At 39.3% G+C, this 14159-nt stretch overlaps 1 protein-coding gene across 5 annotated transcripts in view; it reads left to right on the forward strand.

Moving 5' to 3' along the window:
* The window catches only part of fam13a (family with sequence similarity 13 member A), a 50864-nt gene that overhangs the window by 20778 nt on the left and 15927 nt on the right, over nt 1-14159 (forward strand). For all 5 annotated transcript variants that reach the window (XM_039613351.1, XM_039613353.1, XM_039613354.1 and 2 more), the window contains exons 9-12: nt 5595-5636; nt 10417-10458; nt 10569-10763; nt 11629-11833. In XM_039613351.1, coding sequence (XP_039469285.1) covers nt 5595-5636; nt 10417-10458; nt 10569-10763; nt 11629-11833 — 484 coding nt within the window. The remainder of the gene's footprint in view (nt 1-5594; nt 5637-10416; nt 10459-10568; nt 10764-11628; nt 11834-14159) is intronic.

Below are 14159 nucleotides of genomic sequence, written 5' to 3' on the forward strand. Positions count from 1 at the left end.
AAGACTGCAGCTGTGTCTGTTGTTGAGGTACCCGCTGCTTTAACTCGGAGCTTAGAGTAGAACTGCGCTTAATTGAACTTCACTCGTTGGCCAAAAATCACTACTATACTAATTAACATTAGCCTTTTTTTTTAAACGTGCTATTGTTTATCCCAATTTTTCTGTTTATGTAGTGATAAATCAAAACTGCGTAGAATTGGATGCAGGAAGTGGAAAAACTGCAAATTATAAGATTTGAGCATGTTGCATATGATGCTTCCAAGTATTTGGATTAAAAAAAGGTGACGATGTTTTTGGCTTCTGTGACCTTTAGTATAACATTAATCAGTGTCTGAATCTTGTCATCACAAGATCCTTTTACGCGTTACATTAAAGTTTAGTTTGACACACAAACATAGAAACAGAGACAGGCATGCATCCTATGAATGAACAGAAAAAGTATTTCCCCCCTTCCTGATTCTTTTTTGGGGAGATATTTGTCATTCTTACGTTTCAGATCATCAAACACATTTTATTATAAGAAAATTAAGTTTTTAAATGATGATAATTTCATTTATTAATGGAAAAAAGCTATCCAAGCCTTGCCCTATGTGAAATATATTCATTAACTGTGAATAATCACATTTGTTTTGGTTTTTTCGGAATGGTGAGTTCAATTTCAGTAATAAGAAATCAGGAAAAGGGCGATATGTTTTTCACAGCACTGTGCTGCAAGGGTTTATATCCATATAGCCAAGATCATGCACTATATTAACCCAGTTACTGGAGTCACAAATGCCTGGAATACATCGAAACCATTCTGCGCTTCCAAGGTGGCAAATGCTTTTCTCACCATGTCAGAGTGAGAATAAATCTTCAGGTGGATTTTCCCCGCACCCTAAAATTCTCCTGGTCTAGTTGTGTCTGGTGGCTGATTTACCGAGCACGTCCATAATGTGCGTCAGCAATCTGAACTCACTGGTATTTAGTAGTAGGCACATGCGATGTGCCAAAAGACTTGAATTACTTCACCATGTCTAGAAAGAAAGCAGCAGATGCTCTATAGTCGTGTCTAACAAACTGCACTGTGGTATTTTTTGCGGTGTTTATCGAAAATTAATTTTGCCTTCACGTATAAGTCATCACCAACAAAATGATAATTTTCCACAAAGAGAAATCTGTGTTTTCATGTCTGTAGCTGTAACTCGTGCCGGGCTGGCAGCTTGCTCTCGCTTTCTGTAGGTATGTGTCAAAGAGGTCTGCATCAGCATAGTGCAGCATATACCACAGCTGGACTTAAACTGTTTTAGGTCCAGTTTAGCTAAAATGAAAAGAAAAAGTGCAGCTTTATCATGTATGGGATAAGTTTGATTACAATATGCTTAAAAATATACCATACATTTTTAGTTTGCACCAAATTGAAGGTAAAGAGAGCACGACATCATCTAATAAGCTGTGTTGTTTGTTGTTGTATCATATTAAATTTGACACATGCACCCTTCGTTTCACAAACTGCTCCCATCCCGGGTCTTCTTCAACACAGACTTAAAAATCAAAATAATCCTTCTCAGGAGTTCCTGGAAGTAGCTCCACTTGTTGTCCACTTTGCTTTTTTTCTCTTCTGTATGTATCAGAATCCTCCATACACTAAATTTGTTTGCCTCCGGCCCTCACCTGTACCTGAAATATATCACATTAACCTGATTCATTGTACAGGCCACTCTAGCCAGCATAGCAGAGTCATGACAACTTGTTATTCTCTTAGCATTGCATTGTTGCACATTGGGAATGCATACTGGCTTTTCTGTTGAGTTGCCATGGTTCAGTGAATATCATGATGTAACCGCTGAGATTCTTAGAAGCCCGTTGGAAAAAGGTGGGAGTGAGGAACATTGCAGTGTGCTGTGAATGCAGGTTCCCTGTGGCTTAGCAGTATTGTTGGCCGCCTGTCAGGAGGTCCCGTCCATCAGCCTGAACGTCAGACAGCACAGACTGTATTTGTAGAAAGAAGCTGCTGGCTAGGTCAAACTGGTTTTCTAACAAATTGCATACTGGTGTTTTTTTTTTTTTTTCCAACACCCATGTGAGACAGTGGCCGTCAGCTGTCACTCACACTGTGACTGCCACATGTATTTGAAGATATTTAAGTCCACAGTCAATTAGTTATTCAAACTATTGATGAAATTAATTTTAGAGATAAATAATGATAAATTTTCTTTAACTATCCATTTCAGTGTAATTGCCAAATGTTTGCTGGTTGTAGATGGTCAGACGTGAAGATTTGCTGCCTTTTTCTGAGTATGTTAGTATAAATTGCCTTGAAGTGGCGGTCTTTGTGATTTGGTGCCATATAAATAAAACTGAATTGAAATGTAAATATTTTGCTTGGCGCTCTGATCAGATTAGTGCTTATCAAACTAATAACTAATGACTGTCATATTTCATTTGTAAACCATCTAGACTGAGCTTCTGTGTTACCTTAACAGTGTAATAAATATGTACTGAAGATAAAGGATATAAAGAACAAGCAAAAGCAAAATGTTTGTGGATTCAGTGGAGTCACGCTACATTCCACTTTATTTTTGCAGCACTCGCTCAAATAATAGGTTTACGTAACTTACTTTTAAGATTAGCAATGCAAAACACAGTGACGGCACCTCCAAAGTAATGTCATGGAAAATGTTCACGTCGAGATTTTTAATCGTACCTCTCCTGTTGTTGTCGATGTCGTGTGTAATGGAGAAATTTGGGGCGGGGGGGGGAAGGTAAACAAGGACTTGGTGAAAGCAAAAAAAACTTACAGCAAGATTTTTTTAGGTGAACATCATCTGCTTATCGGGACTAAGTTTTTTGTGGGGGTTTTACAAATTTTTAAAAATGTTGAAAAAGCAGAGCGTGTCCAGATTGACCAACTTGCCATTAGTAGCTTTCCGCTCACCCCAAAGGGATCAGGCCTTGTCGGAGTATGCCTACAAAAGCTTCTTGTTATCCCCTCAGTAAGGTAGTGGGTAAGCAGGATTTCCGCTTTTTTCTTTTGCAATTCACAGCGGCAGTGACGGCACGCACTATTTTAATACGCTTGCCAGACTGTGTAACACCCGCTAAGAACATGCGGATGTGGGGGAGAAAAAAATTCACCCGTAAAGCTGCAAAACAATTTGGAAGAGTTATGTAGTTGAAGTATCCCTTCACTAAAACAAGGAGCGTATGCACATTTTCCGTACATTGGGCAATTTAAGAAGACTTTTGAAGCTCAGTAAACTTTGACCCAATTTGATCGTGCCTGACTTGAAACCTAAATCCTTTGTTTTGAACTTGTTGATGTGCTGCCCGGATGGCCAAAGTGGTCCACCCTCACGTCAACATGCCCGCTGCTTACAGTAAGCCAATTGCAGGAACATCACGTAGCAAAGCAGTAGAGTACTAAATATTGAGTGAATCTGATCCACAATAACATGTGCAAGCTGCTGACTAACTGTGCTTGTTTCAGTTTGATGTCATAGGGTTCATGTTTTTATGTATCTGACACTCATATTGAGATATATAATCATTCAAACGAGTATGTTTGATCAGTTTGCTTTAAACCTTTCAATCTAAGGATAGGGAACTTTTGCTGGAGAGATTAGTGTTGGGTTCACCACGCACATTACTTCTTTCTTTTTATAGTATTGATTTACTTCCTATGTAAAGTAACATTATAATACTATTTACTGCATGACATTCATGCTACTGTGTAACATCGCCCGAGATGTACTGTCAGGTAACTACAGCTACGTCCGCACATTGAAGCAGTGCGCTTGTTACACATGACTGTGAAGCTGGCAGTTGATAATTAGCTGACATTCCAGGCTTTGGTTGCTTTACATGGCTAGCAGTTGTTTTGCCCGTTGTCGCTTGGAGTTGCCAAATATCAGTCACTTTCTTCTGTCTGTGGTCACCACATCACTGCAAATTGCTTCCTGTGTGGACGCAGCTCTAAAAATAAAACATTGAACTTGACGTATTCATGCACAAGGAGAGCATGGACACATCTTAAATCTTTATCTTTTATTTTACTATCACATTATCGTTTCTTTGCACTGTAAATTCAAAATAATGCTCATATTAAACCTGTCGGTTGTGTAGACTGCCATCTTTGTTTTCCTTCCCACACAAACTGAGATTTTTTGTTTTGTTTAGTTTTCTTTTTTTTTTGGAGAAGCGTGCATGCACGTGATTTTTTTTTTAATAAAAACCACTCAGCAAGTTGAAGGGTTATGTTTATATCAATATTTTAATACTAATTAGTTCAACAATTAGTTTTCCTATTAAATGTCAGATTACCATATTAGATTATATTATTGCAATGTTGTATCTAATAATGATTGTTAACACCGAGAGAGACAGCTTGACTTCTAACTAGCAGCAAAAGTACAAAAGTGCTCTAGTTATTACAGGTTCGGGTAATTAAAGTGTAAGTATACTATAAATAGTGTAACGTACATACAATATACTCCTTTTACAGAGCTGAGTAGAATACAAATACCATATTTTATGGGCCAATTGTTTGTTTAGAGCAGCTGTGAGTAAGATGCAGAGCGGGTTAGCAGTTGTCCTGCAAATTCCCAAATGCCCTTGAGCAAGATGTTGAAATCCAAGCCCAAAGAGTAAACATAGTAAACACTGCTGAGGTCAAGTGCCCTGCTTTTAACAACCATATTTGTCCAAACTTAGATTAGATGATCAGATGGTAAAAGTAGTGACTCATTGTTTTCTCCCTGACTCTCTGTGCAGTTAATTACCTGATTGTTTTGAAATCAAAGTGAAAGCCTGCACTGGTATATTTTATGAAGCAGTTGGAGTACCAAAGCTTACAAAACTATCTGCTGTTCCGTTTTTTATCAGCGTTTGGTAAACCAAACCTTTTGTCCAAATTTTGTTTGGATCTAAATATAAAGCACTGTAAGAGTTGCTTACACAGCTACTATCTTCTTACAGAAACATCCAAATAAAGTCTTGAAAATTGTTGATTAATTTGCAATGTTGATGAATCACAGGGTCAGTTTTATTTATTTAACATGCCTCATTCATACTAAATGTAATGAACATACAGAAAGCTTATTGAGATCTGTCAGCACTTTTTGATTTTTTAAAGGTTTAATATTACAACAGGTCACGTATTTGTACCAATCTTTTTTTTCTTTCCTTGTCTCAGATAATAAAGAACTGAGCTCTGCTTAGGCAAACAAAACCAGGCAATTGTGAAATTTTTTAACCAGGATATGAAAAAGTTAAGCAACCTCAATATTAGTGCCAAGATTGAGTTCCTCTTATTGTTGCATAATTTCATCATGTGTTTCTGGCATACATGCAGCAGCAGCAGTAGCAGCCCAGCCTATATTCCAGAGCAGCACATAGTTCTCTTGGTTCATAATAATTACCCGAGACAAGTTCCACAAAGGCACTGATCTGTAGCACTGCATGGCCATTATTCTGGAGACAAAAGCCAGTCTTGTGCATGTCCTTTTTTTAGCTGCAGGGAAATCTACTGTTGTGTGGGGAAATGTAATGTTTTGATCTCACAGGACTTTGCACATCCTGCACGCTAATTAAGTCTGCTTGTTTTCATATTTCAGCTCCCAAGATGAAGACAGACCAGTATCTCCTTTCTACATGAGGTAGGCCTCCTGTATATGTGTTAGAAAGCAGGCAGGATGGGGACAGACTGTGTTGTTTTTGATCGGAGGTGTGGGGGAAGTGGCTGCGTGCTGCCTCAGTGCATTATCGTCAGAAACAATGAAGCTGCCGGTGAGAGGGGCAGCAGGGCAGCATGCACATGCAACAGTTTGCTCAACACTGTTTGGTTATTGTGGCAGAGGCAGCACGTTGTCAGAAACACCGGCCAAGTAGAGGACACAGCAAAAGACACTGTGTTCATAGATGATGTGCTGATTACAGATAATGAACACACCCGTGGACTCTTTTTTAAAGTATATTTGATGCTGGCAGATATTTTGCAACAGCTTCCTCGTATTAATTCATGCCAGTAAAAAATCTTGAATAGTTTTATCCTCCTAAATGTGAGGATTTTCCTTTCTCAGCATTGTTTCTTTTAAAAGTCAGGATAACAATTTAGAGATAACTGATGGTGACAGTAATCTTTAGTTGCAGCAGTGTTGTTTCTCTAAATGACACAGATCACCTATAAACTCCCATCCCCACTCACTTGTCATGAGCAACCTCTTATTTACTATTCATGCTCACGTTCATTGTGAGTAACTCCATTTCCTACTTGTACACTGTCACATACACACATCTAGTTGGAAGCACAGCTGAGCTGTCTGCTGAGGTCTACATGCAGTCTGTCACATACAAAGGCTCTCAGACTGCCACTTAGGTGGTTAACCTAAGCCCAGTCAAACTGGATATCAGATTGATGTATTTTATTTTATTTTATTTTATTTTATTTTATTTTATTTTATTTTATTTTATTTTATTTTATTTTATTTTATTTTATTTTATTTTATTTTATTTTATTTTATTTTATTTCATGTGTGGATTGACCAGAGGCTCTGAAGGTCCTGGCTAACATCTGACTGTGGTGTAATACTGGATTACCTGAGCAAACGTTCCCGGTTACACAGTGCCGGGATTTAACTGGCATAAGCTTCAGCTGGGAAAGCTTTGGAGTTGTTCCGTTCCCACTTTTTACGCCTTAAAGACCTGTTGACTTTAAAACACCAAAACAGCCACTGACTAGAGAAACACATTATTTTGGTCTTACTGTTATTTGCGAAGCAGTTTTCTTAGTTAGGGGGTCCAGGGTGAAGCAATTAAATTCACCAGTCCTTAAGCTTTTCTACAACAAAGAGTTGCCCTGTTGGCTTTTTAAACACAAACACAGCAGCACAAAAAAATGCACAATAGGGGAATTAAAATGAGAGACCTGTCATATCGTCACAGACCAGACTTAAAAGTTCAGCAAATCTTACAGACGCTATAAAATTGGAAGTCCAAATTAATGTTTTGAGTCTGCCTGGAACTATATTTCTTTAGGATTTTATGAAATAATGTTTGTTTTTATCAAGATAAAGAAGACTTCTACTGTTCTCATGCCTGTCTATAAAGTAGAAAGCTAAAGAATTTTTCTTGGATGATAAGACCTCGAGGATTACGGCGTTTGGACAAGAAACAGTGAGCCCATAATGCATGATAAAACCACAGCTTTGTATTGTGTCACCAGTGCCAGCATAGATGTTTGCCCTTTTGACCCTATCTTTATGGGGTGTGGCTTCATATTTATTGCACAGACATCAGAATGGCCAGTCAGTCAGTTTCACCAGCCAGAAAAGAAGGACATTTCATAAACAAATTTATTGATTCTTAAGAATTTATTAGTATTAGTATTTTAAGTTTGTGAAGGCGTTTCACCTCTCATCCAAGAGGCTTCTAAAGGTGGACGAGTCCCAGGTATTTAATCCCTTTGGAACCGGTCATTGGCCCACTATTGATCATGTGAGTCATCCCATGAGGTGTGAAAAAAGGCATGGCTCATTACCACCAGCGGGGGTTAAGGGTGGAACCACCGTGAAGAAACCTTCTTGAGAGGTGAAACGTCTTCACAAACTCAAATGAAGTCCAGTTTCCTTCTTTTTAAGCTCTCAAGACTACCATGATCTGGATGAATGACAACCTACACGGACATCTTCATTCATGCGTCATTGTCACTTCCTCTTGTGTTTCAGTTATTGATACACAGGCACTTTAAACACAGTCATGGGCGCTGTATTGAGTTACCCTGTAATTCCCACCCTCAGCCACAAAATGCCAATCTAATTTTAGGCTCAAAAACTGGTCACACTTGAACGCATGTTAAAGTGTAACACACCTTGGTGCTGCATAAACCTTTAAGGTCGTCTTGCTTCCGTCATAAGTAACTGGAACAAACCTGAGCAAGACAGCTGTTAGCTGACATACAACTTGTTCTCCATCACTCTTCAGGTGTAAAGCTAAAAATAGTAAAACTAAAACAAACGGTATCAAGTTTGTTTGAAGATGAAACACTCATGCTGTAGTTATAGAGTAACAACAGAAATGACTCTCGGTGTACGTTTTTACAGCTGGGCAGTGAAATTTCACACTCACTTTGTTAATCTGTTGTTTACCTGGGCTTTTTGGAGTTTTATATGTTAGAGTACTTTCTAAAAACCCTTGGTAACTTTGCCCATTCATATCCTGGCAGTGATGTTCCTGTTACACTTGTGATGTAACGAGTCGTCCGTGTTGCCCCTCAGGTCTCTTTTTCCCAGAGTTCATGACTAAGACTGTCTTTATTACTCACCAGACAGCCATCCCGTCACATACTAAAGTGGTTTTACAGTTACCTCTTTAGCTGAAACTAAGTCAGTGGGGCAGTACTCTCTCTGGGAAGTGATGCCATCTTCCTCAGAAAACCGCCGGACTTCTTATATCATGTGCCAACCAAAAGATTGTTTGGCTCGACTACAGCTGCTAGATATTCAGGAACCAAAATCTTTTGTAGGTAGTGATGCTAAGCTTAAATGTCTAAATGTTTAGACTAATGTCTAAAAACCAATATGGATGGAATGTTTTAGCTGAATTGTTAACTGGAGTACAGCCCGCTGTGTATGGTTTTAATTTCTGATCCATATTTAGTTTTTTTAGGTTAAAAGAAGACAAATAATCATGTGTTACTCCATTGGTTGGCTCTATCGTATCCCGAGCTGAATCTGAGTTACAGGATCATTTAGATATAAATACATTTTTCCTAGCTTCCTGTAGATCTAAATGTGGATCTTTTTCTCATGGGAGAGCACATGGAAACAGTTCAAGCTGAGGTCATGGCCCAGGATGAGCAGACACTAGTACACAACTTTTTTATTGTAAGCAGCCGCAAGCTTAAAAAAAGCCAGGATCTACTGTCATGGTGCTATATTTGCAACATAGAGCATGGCCTTGGTTTGTTAGTCAGAGTGCCATAAATGTTTCTTGAATTATGACAGTCATCAAGTCATAGACCAAATATGTCATTGACTGTCTTATCACCTTTTACCCCTGCCTGCCTTTTGCATGGGGCACAGCCTTGGAAGGTTGTAGACAGCTCTAGAAACGTCTGTCGTATTTTAGGCTTAAGTACAGATTGAATGTCCAAAATGTCTGCAGCACTTGAATTTATGCCTTTAACATTTGTAACCATTAATGTAAAGCCAACATTAGTCAGCCACTGAGTCAACCATCCCTTTAACTTGTCGCAGATTTGTTACACGGTAGTGATTTTCTTAACATGATATAACCAAGGTGTTCAGTTTCTGCTTCTGTCACAACTTCCCCTTTCTGTTTTTCCCTCCTTTAAAAAAGAAACTGCACTGAAGAGAAATGTGATTTTGTTTTCAGGAATTTGTATTTGTGAGTAGAGAAACTGAAGATTTAAAAAATCCCATGTGGATTATATGAATTATTTGAATTCCTTACACTTGTGAGTACTTTACAACTTTGTTACTATTACACAGTGCAGCAGGGTTGCTTTTAACCCGGCCCGGCATCCTGCCTTATAGATTTGTTATAGATTTGGTAATATCAGTACATGCCTGTGGCATGTTACACAGCTCCACCACAGTCACCTTCACAGTACACCATCATGCCATTATTATCTTGTCTTTCATCAGCGATCCCATTTCCAGTTGTTATTACTGTCAGCACCACTGTTTATGGAAGATTTCTTTGAGGTCACCCTCATACATGTTGAGGAAGCTGTAGTCCAGGAAAAGCAGACATGATGTCGATCTTTGGTCAAGGCCAAAGCAACTTCTGAGGAGAGCAGATTTTTCTTTTGCTGTGCCAACTTAGTCACACGAGTAATGTGTTACTATAATTAAGATCTAACATTTAGCCAAATATGTTTAAAAAAAAAAGGTCAAAAAGAAACCACTTAAAACCCTTTCATGCTTTTAGTATTAAAAAAATATGTTAATTGCTTTAAGCGGCTAACTGAGGAGCTGTTTAAGCACAAAACTCATTCATCTTGTAACCTATAAAATGTGAGAAAATGGCTCTTTGCATCTTAACCCTACAGTCACAAAAGATCATGTTTGAGATTTTTTATTTACTTGTTTTTTCTCAGTTAGATTCTGTAGATGGGAAAATACTGAACAGAGGGTGTTAAAAATAAAAAACAAATGAAGTCAGGATCAGGATAAAGGTCCATGACCATGTACTCTGCTGCTGGACTTACTGGTAGCCATGGAAGCCAGCCACTTTGCTCCCCAAGGATCCACTTGAGCTCTGAACGCAGCTGAGTTTACCACTCACCCATGCACATAGATGTCTTGATCACCAAAGGCCACAATGTGAGCCTCGGGGGATTTTCAGTGTTGCTCAGTGACCTATGTAACCACTTGTTTCTGTAGCATTAAGCTTCCCTTCTTGTTTTCCTTTCAGTAACCACCTCTCCCCCGTCCACTGCAGACCTGATGTGGTAAAGTAGGTATACTTCTGCTTAAAAGAAAAAGAAAAAGTAAAAGCTCTTATGAAACAGTGGAGAGTGTAAAATGGTGCATTTCCTTATCTACTTATTGTGTTGCTCCCTGAAGTTTTCTGGACAGGACCATACGCTCAGCAGTGGAGCAGCACCTCTTTGATGTGAACCCCTTAGAGGATCAGCATTCAGACACACACGAATCGACCCCGTGCCCTTCAAGGGTGACACCAACAGCGAGACAGAGACGTAGGCACCAAAGAGAGCAGCAGCATCAGGAGGAGGGCCAGAAGCACAGGGAAAAAAACAGGTACCGTGGGCGTGGCATAATCATGAAGGTGGCAATCGATGTTACCTGCAGAAAGTGAGTGCAACTGGCCTTCGTAGTGGAAGCACTACATCGTGCTTCTGCTCATTTATCATCTTAAAGCAAAATAATTGTAATTTACTTGCCGTACTGACCACTCAAAGCACTTTAACCACACATTCATACAGCCTCTGCCTCACATACATGGTCAATTTAAAATCACTAGTTTACTCAGCCTGTATGTCTTTGGACTGTGGGAGGAAGCCGGAGTACCCGGAGGCAACCCACGCAAGCACAGGGAGAACAAGCAAACTCCACACAGAAAGGCCCCGGCCAGGGTCAAAACCAGGGACCTCCCTGCTGTGAGGCAACAATGCTAACCACTCCACCATTGTGGCGCCCACTTTCATTATGGAAGCCTGACCTCAGAGGCTTCCTGCAGTGATACTACAATGATACTTTCAGTTGATGTTTCAGTTTCAGTAAACAGTGGTGAAGTTTTGTTCTGTGGGGAGAGCTTTAGTGTGCAGTCATAATAACTGGTATCATTCCAGTAAGAAGCTAATCCTTGTTGATGAAGACCTGGTGGAGTCTGAGAGATCAGCGGCACGTGGATTTTGGGGAGTGTCTCAACAGCAGAAAATGTTAATAAGACAGGACAGTAAATAGACTTAGCACAAACACTAAACAGCACATTAGCTGCTTGAGAACATATAAAAAAGGCATCGGGATGACCTTGGGCATTTGGTTTCCAGAAGCATTTCATCTGTTGTTAATCTGATTTAAAACCGAGCAAGGCGAGCAGAGAGAGTCCGATGGAAGGCAGATGTCTTATTTCCTCACCCTTTTCCTTTTCGTCTGACAACAGAGCGCCTTCCGTCACAGGAGACACCAACAAGGAGAACGTCCCGTCGAGCAGCGGCAGCAGTTCAGGCAGCGTGGGGGAAGACATGAGCAGCCGTGTGGACTCACAGGAAGGCCAGAGAAGTCACGCTGAGCGAACCCCCAAACCCAGGAAGCCAAAAAAGAGCCCAACTCTCATGCAGCTAAGCAAGAACACGGCTGCCCACGCAGTGAGTCACACCCTGTACTCCCTGTCTCTTTTCATCTTTATGAGTGTGACATTTTCCCTCCTTCTTTATTATTATTATTAATATTAATATTATCATCGTGAATTCATTCCTCTTTTCCCCTTGTGCACATGGCTTCACCACATGCAAACAGCTTCTCAAACTAATGTACCAATGATGAATGAAGCATTCATCTCAACTCCCTGCCATCCTTGTTTCTGAGTCACCGCAGATAATTGCCTATTGCAGTTGACAAGAATCACTAAGTGGAGGCTGTGCAGCATCCTAATGGTGCTCTGCCATTAGACACCAGCTTGTAATGTGCAACATACAAGCTAATTGTTGCCCACTCCTTCAAACGTAAAGGCCAATTATGAGAGTGCAGTTAGCTGCTGCTTTTATCTGTTTTAGATGTCATGTGGATACATGAGTCCAGAGGTTTCTTGAGTACTGAGTACTTTTTGAAAATGTAGTAAAATACTTACTGACAGAGATTCTTATTCGGATCATTAACAACAATGCAAAAAGTGATAGGTGGCAGCAGGGAATTAAATTCAATGGAAAGAAAATTCATTATTGATTTAAAAAGGTTGAAGCTTTGGCTGATTATAGCAACAGCCGTGTTTCAACAAAGAGAAAATAGTTAAAAAAAAAAAGTTAGTTAAAAAAATAGAAATAACCTCAAGTCAGAAATGTTTTGATGATAGTCATACACCAGTTCTATGTTTGTCGGCCACCTTATTTATAAACATTTTAAATACGGCAGTTTAAAAAAGTGTATTCTGATAATTTGTTTGTTTATTTTCTATGTTTTTTTAATAAACACAATTAGCTCGCACTCAGTTTTAACAATATAAAAATATACAGCATAGCACAACAGCACAAAAACTGTAATTTGGGATATTGTTTCCATTAATATATTTTTTTTGCTTGATTCCAAATTAAGCAGCAGGTTTGTTTTGTGGTAGCTGAATGCAGCAGGCATTTCAGTACCTGTGAATAAAAAAAGAATTTATTTAGTGGAGTTTACTGCTACATATATTAACTACATTATAGAATATCTAAGGGTGGGTTTTCAGGATTGGGTAATAAAATGTGGAATTAGTTGATTTTTACAGTATTTTAATGAGGTGAAGTTACTCCAGCACTCTTTGTTTTCTGCCATTTGTCTTCTTTTTTATGTGAGGAGGAAAAAGTATTTTAGTCCCAAAACTCACATTGAGAGAGAAAGAGAAGAGAGAGGGCTACTTCAGTTAGTTAATGGACATTTGATTAATGAGCTTTACAACTTTGGCAAGTTATTTAATGTCAGTTCAGTTTTTAAACAAGTAAAAATATTCAAATTCAAGCTTTTCGACTGTGAGGAGGAGCTCACATTTTATATGTTAAATAAGTAATTAATTATTTTAATAGTTTATTTAATGGTCTGATTGTAAAAATGACTTTAGTATACTCAGCATTCAGGCAGTGTGTGAAAGCTCTCAAAGTCACAGCAAGGTCATGGTGTGTGGCGCTTGTGGCTCAGACTTGTAGTAACCCGATCTCTGCAGACTCTTGAGTACGACTTCACAGTTGGCTCTTAAGTGACTTTTGCTGATGTAAAGTTGAGCCGCACTGTTTCGTCTCATTTAAAATAGCTTTGTTGAGTTTACACACTCGCACTCAGTGAGCAGAATTCGATAACAGCAGACTGTTTTTATTTTTTGAGCCTCCGTGGCTCCTCCTTACGCAACAGTACAGATGACACAGAGTCCCTTGACACACATATGGTGAATACATGATAAGTGGCACCATTGTGATTGGACGGTTAGATGACTGTATCTGTCTCTGTTGGTGGGAACGGCTGTCTCTGTGACTGCCAGCTCTTTAGATGAAGAGTCACTGAACTGCATGCCAGGTGCCAGCTCCCAGATGTCTGTAAGGTGTTATAAAGCAGCATATTCTGGACTATTTGACTTCTGCGGTTGATGAGAAGTTCAGATTTGTGGTTTTAAGTGAAATTTCTCAGTTATGTTTTAATTCAGTATAGACTTTGTTTCTTGCAGTAAACATCATCAGGCCGAAATTGATGCGTACCCAAGAATCTTCATGGCCTTGGCTAGATTTTGTGGTTAAGTGCTAAATGGGATAGAGTGCTAAGCTAAGATGATCATCTGATACACACTGCACTGCTAAAGCATCAGCATGCAGGAGCTGCTAATCTTTGTGCATCTTTACCGACAAGTGTAGGTGACCAGTATCAAAAACAGCTTTGCACACTCCCCCTGACACAAACTGATAACAGTAAGCCCACGTCAGGTATAACATTCAGTGATCACATATTTAGGTT

Source organism: Oreochromis aureus, linkage group 6, assembly GCF_013358895.1.
Source record: "Oreochromis aureus strain Israel breed Guangdong linkage group 6, ZZ_aureus, whole genome shotgun sequence".
Classification (NCBI taxonomy): Eukaryota; Metazoa; Chordata; class Actinopteri; order Cichliformes; family Cichlidae; genus Oreochromis; species Oreochromis aureus.